The following is a 15490-nucleotide window of genomic DNA, read 5'->3' on the forward strand; positions in this document are numbered from 1 at the left end:
TAAAGACCATGCTCATCTCCCCAGAGCTGGCTCAGTTACAGTTCTGGAGCAGCTACTGACTGGGGTGGGAGACAGGGTCAAGCTGCAGGAGTAAGACTTCATCACGGAGACATCACTGAACAGCCCACTGGAAAGAACAGTGCTAAGAATTGCTGGAGAATCACAACATGGATTAGGGACAGTTACCAGTCATAAGGAGAGAGCATACACTGGATGAAATGAGTCCCATCACGCTGCATCTGGTTTCGGGTTTTATTTTAGAATTTATAAAATTCCAGTGTCATCCATATTCATGAGCCTTTACACATGTTTGCATATAATCTCCAAATTCCAAAGTTAAGGCCAAGGGATGGATGTAGCTATGGAAACATAGGACATGGAAGACATTCAACGAGGAGGAAAAGACACCCCCACCCCTGCCTAGGCCCCTCAACAGCTTGGAGACTGCACAGAGGCAACCTGGGCACAGTCAATTTCATAGTCTTTATTAACCATCAGAGAAAAGGAGTGGGACCCTGAACAGTTTAGGGTGTACATCTACAGCACTCAGCAATAAATGGAGATGTGCAAAATCCGGTGGTGATAATTTAAATGTTACCTTCTGGGGAAGGAAGAGACTGGATGTTGTAGGATGACAATGAAGATGAAGAGGGGGCTGGAAGGGCAGGAGGGAAGCAAGGTGTCCCCAGTCTCATGCAGATGGGAGAAGAGACAGCTCCAGGGAAAGGCAGGGAAGCCCTCTCCCTGTCTGCCCCCCCTGGCTAAGCTGCCTGCCTACTGAGCAAAGATGTTCTTCCCCATCTCAGGACTGTTCCTATGAATGGGCACATGTGGGACTGCTTCATCTATAGGGAACTCAAGTTAGACTTGGGAAAGCAATTCTGGATCCACTTAGGAGTTAAGAGTCTACTGGTAGCCAAGCCTGAGTTATTAAATGGAGGGTGAAAGACTGGGGGAAAGGTGTCACAGTAGCGGTGACAGTTCCTAGGGAAGGCCATGAGATGGGCACAGGTTGGCTTTTCTAGAAACCCAGTATCCGGGACAGGGCATGTTGCTAGTTGATCAGATGACCTGGAGATAAGAGACCTGTCCTCAGTCTCCACAACATGACGGGGACATTTCTGCTTGGGACCACTTCTCTTGCTGAGGGTTGACCTGCAGCTAAGCTAGCTAGAGGCCAGTGGTCCAAAAATCACCTCTTGCACCTCCCTCAGTTAGCAGTGCTCCCTGCACTGGGTCTTTTGTTTTCATTCTGCCTTCCCTTTAATCCATGCTTAATGACAACCTCTACTGATGATACCTGCCCCTTAAGCCTGTTCCTCAGGACTGCATAAAGCATCCAGGTTATGCTTACCAGAGCCTACATGGCCAGGCTGGCTGGGAACGAGCACCCTGTTCTGGACCAGCCTGACTCATGCTGGCTGAGGGAAAGCACTAGCCTCCACCCTCCTCAACTCAATGTTAAGCCCAGAATCACCAGAAATGTCTAAATCAAGAGAAGAGCCTCGCGGGTGGCACTAACCCACACTTGAGAGTACTATCACACTGGCTGAGGTAGAAAGAAGGCAACTGAACACGAGGTGTCTGGGCGAGGCAGGCAAAGAGGCCAAAGGTTGTAGGAAAGTCAAGCTGTCACTTAGGGGGGAACCCCCCTCCCCATCACCAAAGAGAAGCCAGTCTCTACCTCCCCTTGCCCCCAAAGTCTCAAGCCACCCTAGCCCACTGTGACAGCCACAGGGGAACAAGGTGGCAGAAGCTATGCCTCTAGGGTACATACAGCAGACCGTGAGGCTGAAGCTGCAGTAGAAGCCCCTGATACTTTCAAGAACACAAAGTGGGCACCATCAGTCCTTGCTGAAGACCCAGGCCACCCTCTTCCTCTAGGCCCACTCCATCACCAGGACATCTGACCTCTTGCTATCCAAAACCATGCCTTCCTCCTATCCTGAAGCCTGTGCTAAGCAGATTTTGACAGCTAAAGGAAGCTGACTGCTTTCCACAAAGAGGAAGGTCTGGGCAACAGGTGGTGGGCAGGAGGGAGGTGGGAAAGGAAGAGGGCAAACGTTTTGGCTTTTATAAAGTCAAGGAAATTTATTTCCTGAGGTCATGACACAGGAAGTCAACTCCTAGCCGCTGCGGAGCTCTGGTGTGAAGGTCAGAGTGCTGACTACATGCTGGGTGGACCAGGAAGCTGGAGTCTGTGATCACGAAATGCTCGATTACCTTGCTTAGTGTTTCACACAGTGGTGTGCCTGTCCCAGAGCACAGCATCAGGAGCAGACCCTGAGCCTGCTGGGTGCTGACCAGGCCTGGATAAGCAGCCATACAAGGCCAGCCCACCAGGCTTTGCTGCGAGACCTCGGGGAGGGGGAAGAGCATCAACAATTGACGAGGGTCCAGCTGCTGGGTCGGATTGAGACAAACCATTGTGTGGCTGGGTTTGGGCAGCAGGCTGGAAAGGTTTCTTTTTCATCATTATCGTTTGGGGCCCCAAGGGAGGGTCTTGGGGGCCACCTGAGCCCCAAAGCTGGGAAATTCTTCAGAGCTGCTCATATCAGGAGCCTGTTGGGAGGGAAATCACAACTTTAGTAAGAGGTGGCTCTTACTGACAACTTCCAAAGTAACCCCACCCCATAACCTGCTAGCCCACCAACTTGGCCCATGGATAACATGCAGAAGAGAAGTGCCATCTGACCTTCTCACTGTTGCTGGAGGTCCAGGGAGCATCTCGCACCACAAAGCCTTTGGATGGTGCCTTGGACTCTTCATGTGCTGGGGGCTTCATGTAAACCTGCAGCGCCTCACTGTCCACCACATCAGCCAGCTGCACAGCACAGGGAGGTAGGGCTGCTCAGCCTACAGCTGCCAACGGAGCCTTCTCCTTGACAGGTACCAAGGGGCCACCCACCCACCCGCCTGCCCCGCATTTGGCAGCATACAGTTTATCTGGTTGTCACCTCAGGATTATGGTGGGGCCTCAGGCCCCCAAAGACCCTGCCTGCTCAGGACTCACATATTCCTCCTCTAGGTTGAGGATATGGTCAATAGCTTCTTCCACATTCTCCGGGAGTCCTGTCACAGTGACACAATTGGGGTCTGGAGCTCCACTCTGTGGGAAGCGAATGTCCACCTGGAAGAAGCACCATGTTAAAGGACATTAAAGGGAGGACTCTAGACCAAAGTACCACCACTACATTTCTATTTCCCTCTGTTAGCATGAAATTTTCCAAGTTTGGTTTTAGGGTTCTTCACTTGAGAAAGTCACCATCCTGCCAGGAACACCTGGTTCCCTGAAGAAAAAGGGTGCTGGGTGTTTGCATGCCAGACCCATCATGCAGAGAAAAAGCAGGGCAGATAGCCTGATGGCTCTGTCCTCCTAGTGACCCTTTCTGTGAGCCCTCCTTTATCAGTATTTACCAGTGATGCCAGAGGCACAGCACTGTCCTATAGGGTGCAGGGGTTCCAGTCTCATCTCCCCCTAGCTTCATGTGGTCAGCAGCACAGGTAGGACTGAGTCCTCAGGAAGAATAGGAACTTGTGCTTCAGCTGGCTTTGTGTACTCACCTTGAACTCATCCATTATTTTCCGGATGGCTTTGCCTCGGGCACCAATGATCCGGGCATGTACACGGTGGTCCAGTGGGACATCCTCAGAAACCATCTGTTCAAGCTCACCCACAATTTTCAGGATAGCATCACGGGCAGCTTCAGTGTTCTTCTCATACCCTGTGATGGTGATTTGGTCCTGGGGCTTAAAAAAAAAGAGAATGCAGTCAAAGAGGGTAGCTCCTCTGGGACATCCCAGGATAAGCAGTGTGCTGACCTAGCAAGCTGGTCTGAGGAGACAACACGGTACACGTGTGTGGATGATGGCGGGATGGTTGAATGCCATCAGACCTCACCTTAGGGGGGAATTTTCATCCTCTCAGAAGAAAAAGGCAGAAAATACATCAGGTGGCTGATACAAAAACACAGGTTAGAGGATTGGAAGGATGGCCCAGCAGTGCAGAGTGGTTACTACACTTGCAAAAGATCAGAGTTCCTAGCACCCATGTCAAGCAGCTCACAACTGCCCATGACTCTGGCTCCAGGTCTGATGGCTTCTCTGGCTTCTGTGGATATCTATACACTCATGAGCTCACACCCATAGACACACATAAATAGAACTAAAATCTTGGGGCTGGTGAGATAGCTCAGTGCTTCAGAGAGCTTACTGCTTTCACAGAGGACCTGGGTTTGGTTCCCAGCTCCCATGGGGCTGCTCATCACCATCCCTAACTCCAGATCTGAAGACTTCTTCTGGCCTCCTTGGGCACTACAAACATGTGGTACACATACATACATGCAGTCAACACATCCATACACACAAAATAAAAATAATAAACTTTGTTTGTTTATTTATTCTTTTTTGGAGACAGGGTTTCTCTGTATAACAGCTCTGCATATCCCGGAACTCAACTTTGTATACAGGCTGGCCTCCAACTCACAGAGCTCTGCCTGCCTCTGTCTCCAGAGTGCTGGGACTAAAGGTCTGTACCATACTCCCAGCTAAAAATAATTATCTTTAAAAAATAAAATCATAAACAAAACCACACAGAGTTAATATCCATTAAGCACCCACTCCTTCCCAAACCTCACAGAAGATAGAAAAGAGGGACAGGTATGATATGGCTCAGTGGGTAAAGGCCCTTGCTGCCCAAACTGACAACCTGAGTTTGATCCTGGAACTGAGGTGGTAGAAGGACAAAACCACCAAAATCCATTCCCTCAAGTGGTTTTGTGATCTCCACAGGAGTACACATTCATTCACATACAGACACACACACAGACAGGTTAGAACAAAAAGGACAAGACTAGGAAGGATACCCAATCATAAAGATGGAGGAAGAACCAGTAAGTGGGAGGTCCAAGGAAAGCAGGCACAGGGTTGTGGACTACTTCTCTGAAGTGTCCAGGACCTCCACAGTGCTCTCTGCTCACTCAGACCCATCAGCTCAGGCCTCTTGGTACCATGTGAGTGAGTACCAGCAAACTTAAGACAGATTTAGCAACAGATAATTCAGGGAATATGGAAGGGCATGTGGGAACACAAGAGCAGCCGTGTTTTAATCATCAGGATAGTAGGGACAGAACACACAGAAGACAAAATAACAAATACCTGGAGGCAACACTAGACAGCAGAAAGATCCAGCCTGGGAGGGAAGCAAGAGATCTAGGAATGAGGACAGAGGCAGTAGACTAAGAACCTTCTGTCCAGACTTAGGGGAAGGCCATGCAGTGGATCCAAGTACGGCTCATCGACCAGGGCCAGGTCAGCACACTGCATAGAATTAGTTCTGCAGGTGGAAGTGAAACTCACAGGAAAAGCTGTGGATTTCAAGAGACTAGGGCTGGTCAGATGGCTCAGCAGGTAAAGGAACTTGCTGCCAAACCCAATGAGTTCAATCTTTGGAACCAAATGGCTGAAGGAAACAAACTGACTCCTGAAAGTATCCTGACTCCTAAACACATGCTGTGGCGTGTGTGCCCCTATATACACATACATAAAATGGTATGTCTGCTCTACCCAACTCTGCTCACAGATTAGCTAAGTAGTCAAAATGATAAAAACTCCTATAAAAGCAGTAATTATAAGAAAACTGGGAGATAAGGCACAGTGAATCTACATTAATATAGTATAATAATTTGTTGTCCTAACACACACACACACGTGTGCACAGGAGACCTCAGCCTATAGGAGCTCACCCTAGTGCTACTATTAGGTGCATTCTTGGGCATGGTGATCATGGTCACAGCGCTGGCCCATGCCTAGAGGACAGACGTATCAGTAGAAGAGCCAGAACACTATTTATGTAGGGCCACTTGAGAGGTAAAGTTTAAAAGGAAGAAAGGACCAAACACAGATGAACGCAGACTTTTGAGGTGAGATGGGATGGGACTGTCCTGCCCACAGGGAGGGACCAAGTGAGGAGGTAGGTTACCCTTTGCATGAATTTATGTGTATCAGGGGACTGTGCAGAGCTCATTAGGGGTCGGGGCAAGTGGAATGGAGGATGCAGAGAATCCAGACTTGGCTGGCTTTTGTCCATCTGCTTCTAGTAGCTCACTGGAGCCTGGGCACTGGTAGATAGTGTACACATGTGTAGGCATGATGGCTCAAGAAGGGACCATTTGAAGGCTCAAGCTTGCCTGTCAGGAGTGCCAAAGTAGGCACAAGGAGTTTCAACCTGCCCTATAACCCAAGTAACAGAGTTTCGCGGAAGCACACAGATGGCAAGCCCTGGTCCATAACTTGAGCTGATGTCAGATTATCAGATAGTTGTCCCTCAGATTTATCTGCTTGTTCACAGAAGCTGCTTAAGTACAGTTCCCAAGTCAAGCCAGACACTTGGGAGTTAGATGTCCACATATGGAGTTTCAGGACAGCCAAGGCTACATAGAGACCCTATCTCAAAAATAACATTATCATCAACCCCAAAACAAAATCCATCAACAAAACAAAAACCTAGGTCAAGGCAAGGGCAAATACAGTCCCACCTGGCCAAATGTTCTAACCACAACACCCGAGGTGGTCATCTTACCTGATTCCCATCATCCTTATCAGGAAACTGGATGTTCACATCATGTTCCAAGCGGATCTGGGTGATCACTGCCCCCTTCCTCCCGATAATTTTGGGATGGTATTTGGGGTCTACAGTGACACTCAGCTTAAAACTCCTTAAAGCCTACAATAAAGTGAGAAGTAGGGGAAAAGGGGGAGACAGGCAGATATATAGACAGAGAGAGATAGAGAGATCATGAGTATGAGGCACTTGCATTTAAAGATAAGCCACCTGTACCCAGATTCCATTTCCAGCCTGATTTAAAACTCTAGCCAGAAATACTCTAATGCTTGGTACCAGGATTTTAACCCTGGTGGACCGGAAGAGTTAGGCTTCACTGTCACTTTCAGTCACTATAAGAACTACAGACCTTGTTCTGCACTCCCTCATTTAGTGTGTGACTGCTTTTGGAACAGGCTGCTGTCAAGATGGACAGGATAATCAGCCACCTCTTTCAGTTCTATTCCTGCTTCTTGAATTTATGACCAAGGATCTGATGTAAAATATTCTAAGTCTTTTAGCGCTGGTGTAGAGATGAGGCCAAGAAGGCAATAAGAGCATCCACAGGATAGACAGACAGTCCAAGACCTCATAGCCTATGGCTAAGCTGCACCAAGACACAGTAATGATGTGTACAAGCTTCTGAACTGTCATATTACTACACCGTGCTCCACCAAACAAAACAAAACAGGCCAGTTCCCCAGAGTGACCCGTCTCCAGACCTCCCCCATTCCTGAGCAGCACCTCTAAGAATTCTTAATAGAGCACTCTGTGAGAGGCACAGGACTGAGCTGTTGCTTGTCTCTTTCTGTAGGAGCAAAGATATCAAAATACTTCTCTTGACTCGGGTAAGAGAAACTCTATGTTTTCCCTTTAGCTCTTCAGTACAGACCACCAGACTCCGACAGCACAGCAATACCACGTGGCTTTACCTCCTGCCCTAGTGTCTGAAATATGCTCTCAACAGATGGTTTCAACCATAGGCAGATAACCTCGCTCTTGCTCACCCGATCTTCCTGCTCAGCCTGTAGCTCCTTTACGCGATCCAGTAGCCCGGCCTTAGCCCTGTCCAAATTTGCTGCAAGGCCAGTGATGGCAATGACGTCTGACTGCAGCTCAGGCGCTGGTACATGTATATTCACCTGTCATAACAGAGGCAACTTGATATCTAGAGGACCAAGATGGAAAGGAGTGAAGCTCACTTGGTCATGGGGAGTCTGAGTGAGACCCAGAAGGAAGGCAGTGGTTGTCTGACAGAACAAAAAAGGTAGAGCCAATATGGGTTGATAAAGGACACGGGTACTGAGAGAGCCTTGGCTTTACTCCAGATAACAGTCCTAACAGTACAGTCTTCAGGGAACATGGTTTACCTCAAACTCGTCCATCATCTTGCGGATTCCACTTCCTTTCTGCCCAATGATGTAGCGGTGAAGATCAAAGGGTACCTCCACCTCGATGGTGACGGGAACCAGTGCCTACGAGGACAGCGGTAAAGATTAGGCTAAGAGGTAAAGGTAGAATAGTCCCATGAGCTCAAGGCCAAATAATCCTGAAGACAACAGTGTACATTTTAGAACCTGCTCTCAACGTGACCAGCCGACAGACTACATGGATCCCAATACACAATGAACAAGACTGGACAGGGAGCCTAGTCTAAGGTAATGCAGGCAGAGGATTTATTCCTGAACCTCTCTACTTCTGCACTTGTAGCAGGCCATGGTTCACTGGGAAGACACAGCACATATAGGCCCAACTCTTAGCATATCTCTGTGGTTGTGACAACTTTGCCAAAGCCTATGTGAGTTGCAAGGGAGTCTCCTGGACAGGGGGCTCAAGTTACCTGCATTCAAGTAAAAAGTCCCAACATATATTGCCTATAACCCATTCTCCTCAGTCTTTGCTGTTGTACAGTATCTACTATCAATCAACAATGCTGGCATTGCTTATCAACTGTGGTGCCATGGTGCTTACAACAGGACTCACGGTTATGGCAAACTGAGGTAGACTATCTCGACTTCAGTTGGGGATGGAATGAATCAACATGGATGGATGAGAAGGGATTGAGGCTGGAGCTCACATTTACTCAGCGCTAATGAGATCCTTTTACAGACTCCATGGCTATAGCCCAAGAGGATAGACCCTAACACTGCAGTCAGGGTATGAGCTGTAGTATCCTGAGTTCCTGAAAATAAATGGCCTCCTGGGTCTGTGTGACCAGCCAAGAAAGGCAGAAAGGAAATGCTTACACTTTTAGGACTGAAATGATAGGATCTACTGTCTGCTGCCACCTGGGCAGGGTCTGAACCCTTAAGGAAGAGAAAGAGCGAGGCAAACGCACCTCCAGGGCTTCCTTGGCAGCCTCGCATTTCTCTTTCCGGCCAGAGATGATTATGATGTCACACCTCCTGGGAGAGCCAGGGTCGGTCTCCTTGGCCTCTCTGCCCTCTCCAGCCTCATCTCCATTCTCCTGGATGGAAGGCTCTACATTGTGAACTAGGAATAAAGGGGAAAGCCTAGTTGACAACTGCAGAGGTATAACTCATATACACTAGTGAGCCACAGGCGTGCAGAGAAGTCCTAACGCTTGGGGAGAGTGGTACGTAGAGCTCAGTCCAAGTGACCTAGCTCTGGACAGGTAGCAGTAGGGTTTCAGAAATTTGGGAAAGATAATAAAGGAAGGCCCATGACAGTTTTTCATGCCAGAAAGTAAGGAAAATCCCCCAAATAAAGGAGCATGTCATTGGGATACAAGCTGGCTGGAGAGGGCCTCTGTCTTGTAGATACTATGCCCAGATAGCAGACACTGTTAACCCATGGAATAAAGTGAACTAATAGGATAAACAAATAATGGGAGAACCACCATCTGGGATTAAACTAGACAAGGCTGGCTCTGAAAGACTTTAAATCTAGCAATCTAGAATACTGACTATGAACTACATAAAAAACTATGTAATACTAGCTATGATCTTCATGGATATGCCACATTTAAGTAAAAAAAAAATTTTTTTTTTGTTTTGTTTTATCTTTTGAGAAAGAGAGTTTTTCTGTGTAACCCTGGCTGTCCTGGAACTCGTTCTGTAGACCAGGGGTGCCTTGAACTCAGAGATCCACCTGCTTCTCCCCGCCAATTGCTGGGATTAAAGATGTGTGCCACCACGATCTGGCTAGGTCAAAGGTTCTCAGGAAATATCTACTACTGATAAAAGTCAGCATATAAATGTACGAAGTCACAAAAAAAAAAAAGTATCTGTAGCAGGGGAGCAGGGCTAAGAAAACCTACTGCAACTCTTCATACCATTCCATGCGGTTTCCCCTCTGCGTTTCAATAGTAAAATGCTGAGGAGAATAGATTATGCAGGGGGCAATCCATGCAGCAGTAGGGCTAAGATTCCAATAAATGGCCTGCATCCTCAAGAGAATGGGTTGAAATAATTATATAACAAGCACCACCGACACCAAGCCAATGACACTAAATGTATATAGCAGGCTGCAGGGTCTTTCTGGACTATACGGCTCAATAAAGACTTATCAATAGGAAAAGTTCATACCCCATGCTTCACATATGCAAAGCAGGAAGAAAAGTTCACACGTGATACTTCAGCAGCAATTGACCACATTAGTTCTTGCCTTCAACCAAAGTCCCTTATTACCAACTACACAAGTAGAACAAGTTCATATGGTTAGGTTGAAGGCCATTCTGGGAAAAGATGTGAGGTATTTATTCTCAGTGGTGCCCTCCGGCAAAGCTACGTTGCTTGGGGAGGACACATCTGCAGTATGTGTGTGTATGTGCAGGGTTCTTTATGGCGCTGAGCAGACATCCCACTACTATGAAATAGTGTCCTAGAAAATATTGGAACTAGATTCTCAGCAATTTTCTAGGTAAGACACAGGAAGCTCCTGGCTGCCTTTATGGGGCCTTATCCTAGCTTTAGAGACTAGAAGGATGGACCTGAAATCCACGGCTAGTACAAGCACCATTTCAGGGCCAAAACAAGAGGTAAGAAAGAGCCAAAAGGACAGGCTCATTTCACAGCACCGAGGGGCAGTGGTGGTTACCACTGATGCGATCAGTACAGAGCTAAGCTTAAATACACTCACCTGGGTTCTCCTCTCTGTCTGGGAACTTAATCTGAACATTGTAGTCCCGAGTGATCTGCTGGATTCTTGAACCTTTGGGGCCCATGACAGATCGATGGAACCTCTGGGGTATAGCACATTCCACTGTTACTTGAGCTTCCTGAAAGTGGATACAAGAGCAAACAAAGGTCAAATTCTACAAGTCAATATATACCATTTTCCTCACTCACTAGTTCCACACTCCCTTGTTATGAAGTGAACCTGGAGACCCCAGAATTAATCGAGTGGAGGGGTACACAGGGCAGCGAGGCAGACCTCCTGCAGTGGGTTCTAGCGAAAAGACATCTACAACCTACGGCAAAGTTTTTATTATATAGATTGAATATAGAATACCTGCTTTACATATAAGTGCTGCCTCACTGCAGCCCGCTGCTCAGGAGACACTGTCTTCTGGTGGGCAGCCACATTACACAAGCTAAGACCTTGTGTTGTCATAGCCTTAGACTTAGTGAAGAAGCACCAGGCTGACTACTAGCAGAAGCAGCAAAAGGCCTTGCAAAGAAGACCATGAGGGATCGGGAGAAGAGGAAACACTCCCTGTTTTGGTGATTTCATGCAAGGGACTGTTCTGTGGATTCACTCTGATACACGATGCTGATCAGAGCCCAACCAGAGCCCCCTGGGCACATACCAGATCCTCAATGATTTCCTGAATGCGCTTCTTGGCTGCCTCCACACAGTCCTTGGCACCCTTGAGGGTGACTTTGTCGCTCTGTGTGCCAGAGCGTGGGAAGCTGACCATCACCCCGCCATATTCTTCAGCAATCTCTCGCAATACCTGCCCTCTTCGGATAACAAAATGGCGGTGGTGCTTGGGATCTACCAGCATGTAGTCTTCAACCACATTATCCTGTGATGTGGAAAGAAGGAATTAAAGACCTACTCTTCTACCAATGGCATGCACAGCACTGATATTGAAGGCCTGCTACCTACCAGGTTTTGGATTAATGCTTCTAGCTCCTTCTGGGCCTCACGGACAGCATCCTCCTTTCCTATGATTGTGATCAGGTCCTGGTCCTTATCCTCAGCAGCTGGGAATATGATGCGGGCTCCAGTGCTGTCACGCACCTTGCGGATTTTACCTCCCCCTTTGCCAATGAGGAATTTGTGGTACTCTGGTTTGGCTCGGATGTCCACAGTAAAACTCTTGGTTTGCTGCAGAAAACAAACCTCATTTATATATGTCCCACACAGCCTGCCTGAGCCAGCATATGAGTAAGAGTGCTGAGAAGTAGGTGGGCTCTCTTTACGCATCTGCAGTGTCCTCTGTCCTATCGACGCCCCATATCCCATAAAATCATCACACTTTATACCTCAACAAACAACACCCAGACAAGACTGTCTTTTTTTTTTTTTTTCCTTTTTCCACAGCCAACAGAAAGATGAAGAATCTGGTGCTGATGTTTATCAGCAATGACTAAACTTCTCTAAGCCATTCGTTACACACTAGAGGCCTGCCAATGTGTGGTGGCAAACTGGCAGAATGCATACCCCGAGGAGAGCAGGGTCTACTGGACCATAGCCCTCCCACTTCTTCATATACTTACAGACCAAACATACATCAAGTATTCCACAGGCCAGCCCTGTCCCTCCCCACAGCACTGCTAAGTAGCCAGTGCACAAAGCAACTCACCAGCTCAAGCTTGGAAAGCCATCAGCCATAAAGGCCATAGCTGAGATGGCCCTCAGTCATGGTAGCACAAATCTCCTTTTCACACCAACAAAGCAAGGTAAAACAAAAGCTTCCAGACATGTGTCTTAACAGACTCATTAGAAAAAAACAGAAGGACCCAAGGACCAACAAGACTATCTTTGGGTTTATCACCTAGCCTACAGCCTGAAGAATATGAAGGAAGAAAAAACTGAGTAGTGTACACAAACTTTTGTTTGTTTTGTTTTTGGAGACAGGGTTTCTCTGTGTAGCCTTGGCTGTCCTGGACTCACTGTGTAGACCAAGCTGGCCTTGAACTCACAGCAATCCACCTGCCTCTGCCTCCCAGAGTACTGGCATTACCAATTTAAAGAACTTATTCTTGTTAATTTTTAAAAAAGCACTGGTTTCACCAAACATTCCCATAAAAATCTATTACTCCTTAGAAAAGATGTTTCTAAACAACAATATTAAACGACTAATGTGGTGGCAAACATTTGCAATCCCAGTATAAGACATTAAGGCAGAAGGAGTTTAAATCTATCACTAGGCCTGTGACATACAGAAAAGTAAATCAACTAGGGGAATCCAGCCCAGCATTATGTAAATACTCCCACACAAAGCAAAAGCAAATAGGACACCAAGTATAACTATGTCAGTGTGTCTAGACCAAGTACCTGACAAAATCCATACTGTTTCTCTCAAACATTCTCAAGCTCCAAAGAAAAGGGAACATCTGTACTTATTGGTGAGCAGCTACAAAAGACTCACAGCAGACTAAATCCAAGGGTCAGCTAGGCAAGGCTGTCCTTCACCTCTTCTATCAGAGGCTAGGAGAACATATGGGCCTACTCAGACATGTGAGTTTTACATACAAGACAGAAATGTACAACAATGCTACGAGATTTCGTAAGTTTTTAGCATGTATAAATAATAAATGTATTTCTATACCCCAACCACAGGAAACTGGGAATTCCCATTTGTAGTATCATTAAAAACAGAGATAGTAACAGTTGAGTCTATATAGAAAACAGTCGAAGTAATTTTTAATAAAAATGTGTGCGTGTATTTGTGTGTAGGATCAACACTAACATGGTGTTTCCCTTGATTACCCTGAACTTTATATTAAGAAAGGTTCTCTAGCTGAGCCTGGAGCTTCCTATCTCTGCTAGTATGACCAGCCATCTTGCCCTGGAGAGTTTGTCTCTGCCTCCCAAAAATTAAGATTATAGATGGCTACCATATCCACCTGGCTCTTATATGGGTCCCAAGGATCCAAACTCCAGTTCTCATGGTCATGTGAGAAGCCATCTCCTTAGCCCCTAGAAAAATTTCCTTTAAGATTAAAGAAAAAAGTGTCCCTGTATATATCTGTGAGCTATGTGGTTGCTACAGAGGCTAGAGATGGTGTTGGATCTTCAGGAGGTGGTGAGCTGGCCAGTGATGTGAATGCTGGGAACCGAAATCTAGTTCATAGCGTAAAAGCAGTAAGTACCACCAAACTACCTCTATTCTGCCCCTCACCCCAATAATTAAAAAAGGGACCAAACATAAATGAGCCCCCATCAGCTGACAGCTGCTAGGCTGGCCACCCTAAACCTGTGGTGCCAAGTAGAAGGGTCTATATTCAGGCCTACAAGATTTTGTTTGGTTAGTTTTTTTGAGGTCTCACTATATGTTCCTTACTGGCCTGGCGCTCAGAGATGTACCTGGCTCCAGACTGCTGGGATTAAAATCATACACCACCACACCAGCCAATGCGGGGCTAACAGAAGAACCAAGCGAATTCAAAGGAAAGTCGCTGGAAAAGGGTGGTGGTCAATACTTCAGCAAGTCAAAGTCTCCGAGTTCTCATACCGTGTATGTGGGCATTTGTACTACACGATCTTTGGAAACAGCAAAAACAGACTCACAAGTGTCTACTCTAATGCTGTCTCTGACCTGCCACAAAGGAAAACACTGCAGGGTTTCCAAAGAAAGGAAGCATCAGCAGTGACTCACCTTCTCCTCAGCCAGGTGCAGGAGCTGCTTCTTGGCCTTCTCTACATCTGAGGAAGGACCCCTGATGACAACGGTGTCACTTCCAGAACCTTCCACAGGAAAGTGAATATGAACGCCACCGCACTCCTCCATGATGGAGCGGATCAGACGGCCCTTTGTGCCAATAAGAGAGTTGTGCAGTCTGGCAGGGATTGAGACCTCCACCTCAGCTATGTTGGCCTGAAATCAAATAAAATGTCAAGGAGAAATTACAGTTGGTGAGAAAAGGCCAGAAGAGAAGAATTTGGCTACAGCCTGAAAATGTTTGAAGAAACAGAATGGGGACAGACTTTCTCAGGCGTGTTGGGGAGAGGGCAGCAGTAAAGCATACACATACTAGGCCAGCCCTGACTTTAGACTACGCCGTGTGAAAAGTCACAAAACAGAATGATTCCAGGGGTGTATAAATATCAGGGTTATCAAACTGCACAATGAAAACATGTATTTTACTGCATGTTAATTTTTTAAAAGTTAAAATTAAAAATCTGTGTATGATGTGTGTGAGTGCAGACACACACAGAGGTTCAGAGGACAATCTTGGGTGTTTATCCTCATCTTCCAACCTTGTTTGAGATAAGGCCTCTTTTTATCCTACATATGCTAGGCTAGCTGGTCTGTGAGTCTTGGAATTCACATCTCCAGTTCTTATCACAGCCTGCAAATATGGACACGTGGTACTACTGTACCTGACTTCATGTGATTTCTGAGGTTCTAAAATCATGTCCTCAAGTTTGCTTAGTAAGCACTTTATCCACTGAGCTATCTCTCCAGCCCCAGAAATCATTTTCAAGTGGTATAAAAATTAACAAAAAGAAAATGTCTAATAAATTAGCAGTGGTTCAAACACGAGGACAAGTGGCATCACTGCTGTAGTGCCAAGAAAGTAAGAACTGAGGGAGACAAATAGAGAATTGTCGCCACTTGATTAAGATTCCCCAGGTTTAGCCAGGCAGGGGTGCACATTTAATCCCAGCACTTGGGAGGCAGAGGCAGGTGGATCTCTGTGGCTAGCCTGGCCTACAAAGTGAGTCTAGGAGAACTGAGGCTATACAGAGAAA

At 46.8% G+C, this 15490-nt stretch overlaps 1 protein-coding gene across 4 annotated transcripts in view; it reads right to left on the minus strand.

Moving 5' to 3' along the window:
- Nucleotides 1-238: 238 nt before the first annotated feature.
- Nucleotides 239-15490, minus strand: part of Hdlbp (high density lipoprotein binding protein) — a 61397-nt gene continuing 46145 nt past the window's right edge. For all 4 annotated transcript variants that reach the window (XM_021632044.2, XM_021632046.2, XM_021632043.2 and 1 more), the window contains exons 17-28: nt 14394-14612; nt 11675-11896; nt 11373-11591; nt 10703-10841; nt 8940-9094; nt 7972-8076; nt 7609-7743; nt 6581-6724; nt 3565-3750; nt 3014-3130; nt 2696-2824; nt 239-2562 (exon numbers count right to left, since the gene is read on the minus strand). In XM_021632044.2, the coding sequence (XP_021487719.1) occupies nt 2476-2562; nt 2696-2824; nt 3014-3130; nt 3565-3750; nt 6581-6724; nt 7609-7743; nt 7972-8076; nt 8940-9094; nt 10703-10841; nt 11373-11591; nt 11675-11896; nt 14394-14612 (1857 nt within the window). In that variant the 3' untranslated portion in view covers nt 239-2475. The remainder of the gene's footprint in view (nt 2563-2695; nt 2825-3013; nt 3131-3564; nt 3751-6580; nt 6725-7608; nt 7744-7971; nt 8077-8939; nt 9095-10702; nt 10842-11372; nt 11592-11674; nt 11897-14393; nt 14613-15490) is intronic.

The sequence above is a fragment of the Meriones unguiculatus genome, chromosome 15 (assembly GCF_030254825.1).
Source record: "Meriones unguiculatus strain TT.TT164.6M chromosome 15, Bangor_MerUng_6.1, whole genome shotgun sequence".
In the NCBI taxonomy this organism is placed as follows: Eukaryota; Metazoa; Chordata; class Mammalia; order Rodentia; family Muridae; genus Meriones; species Meriones unguiculatus.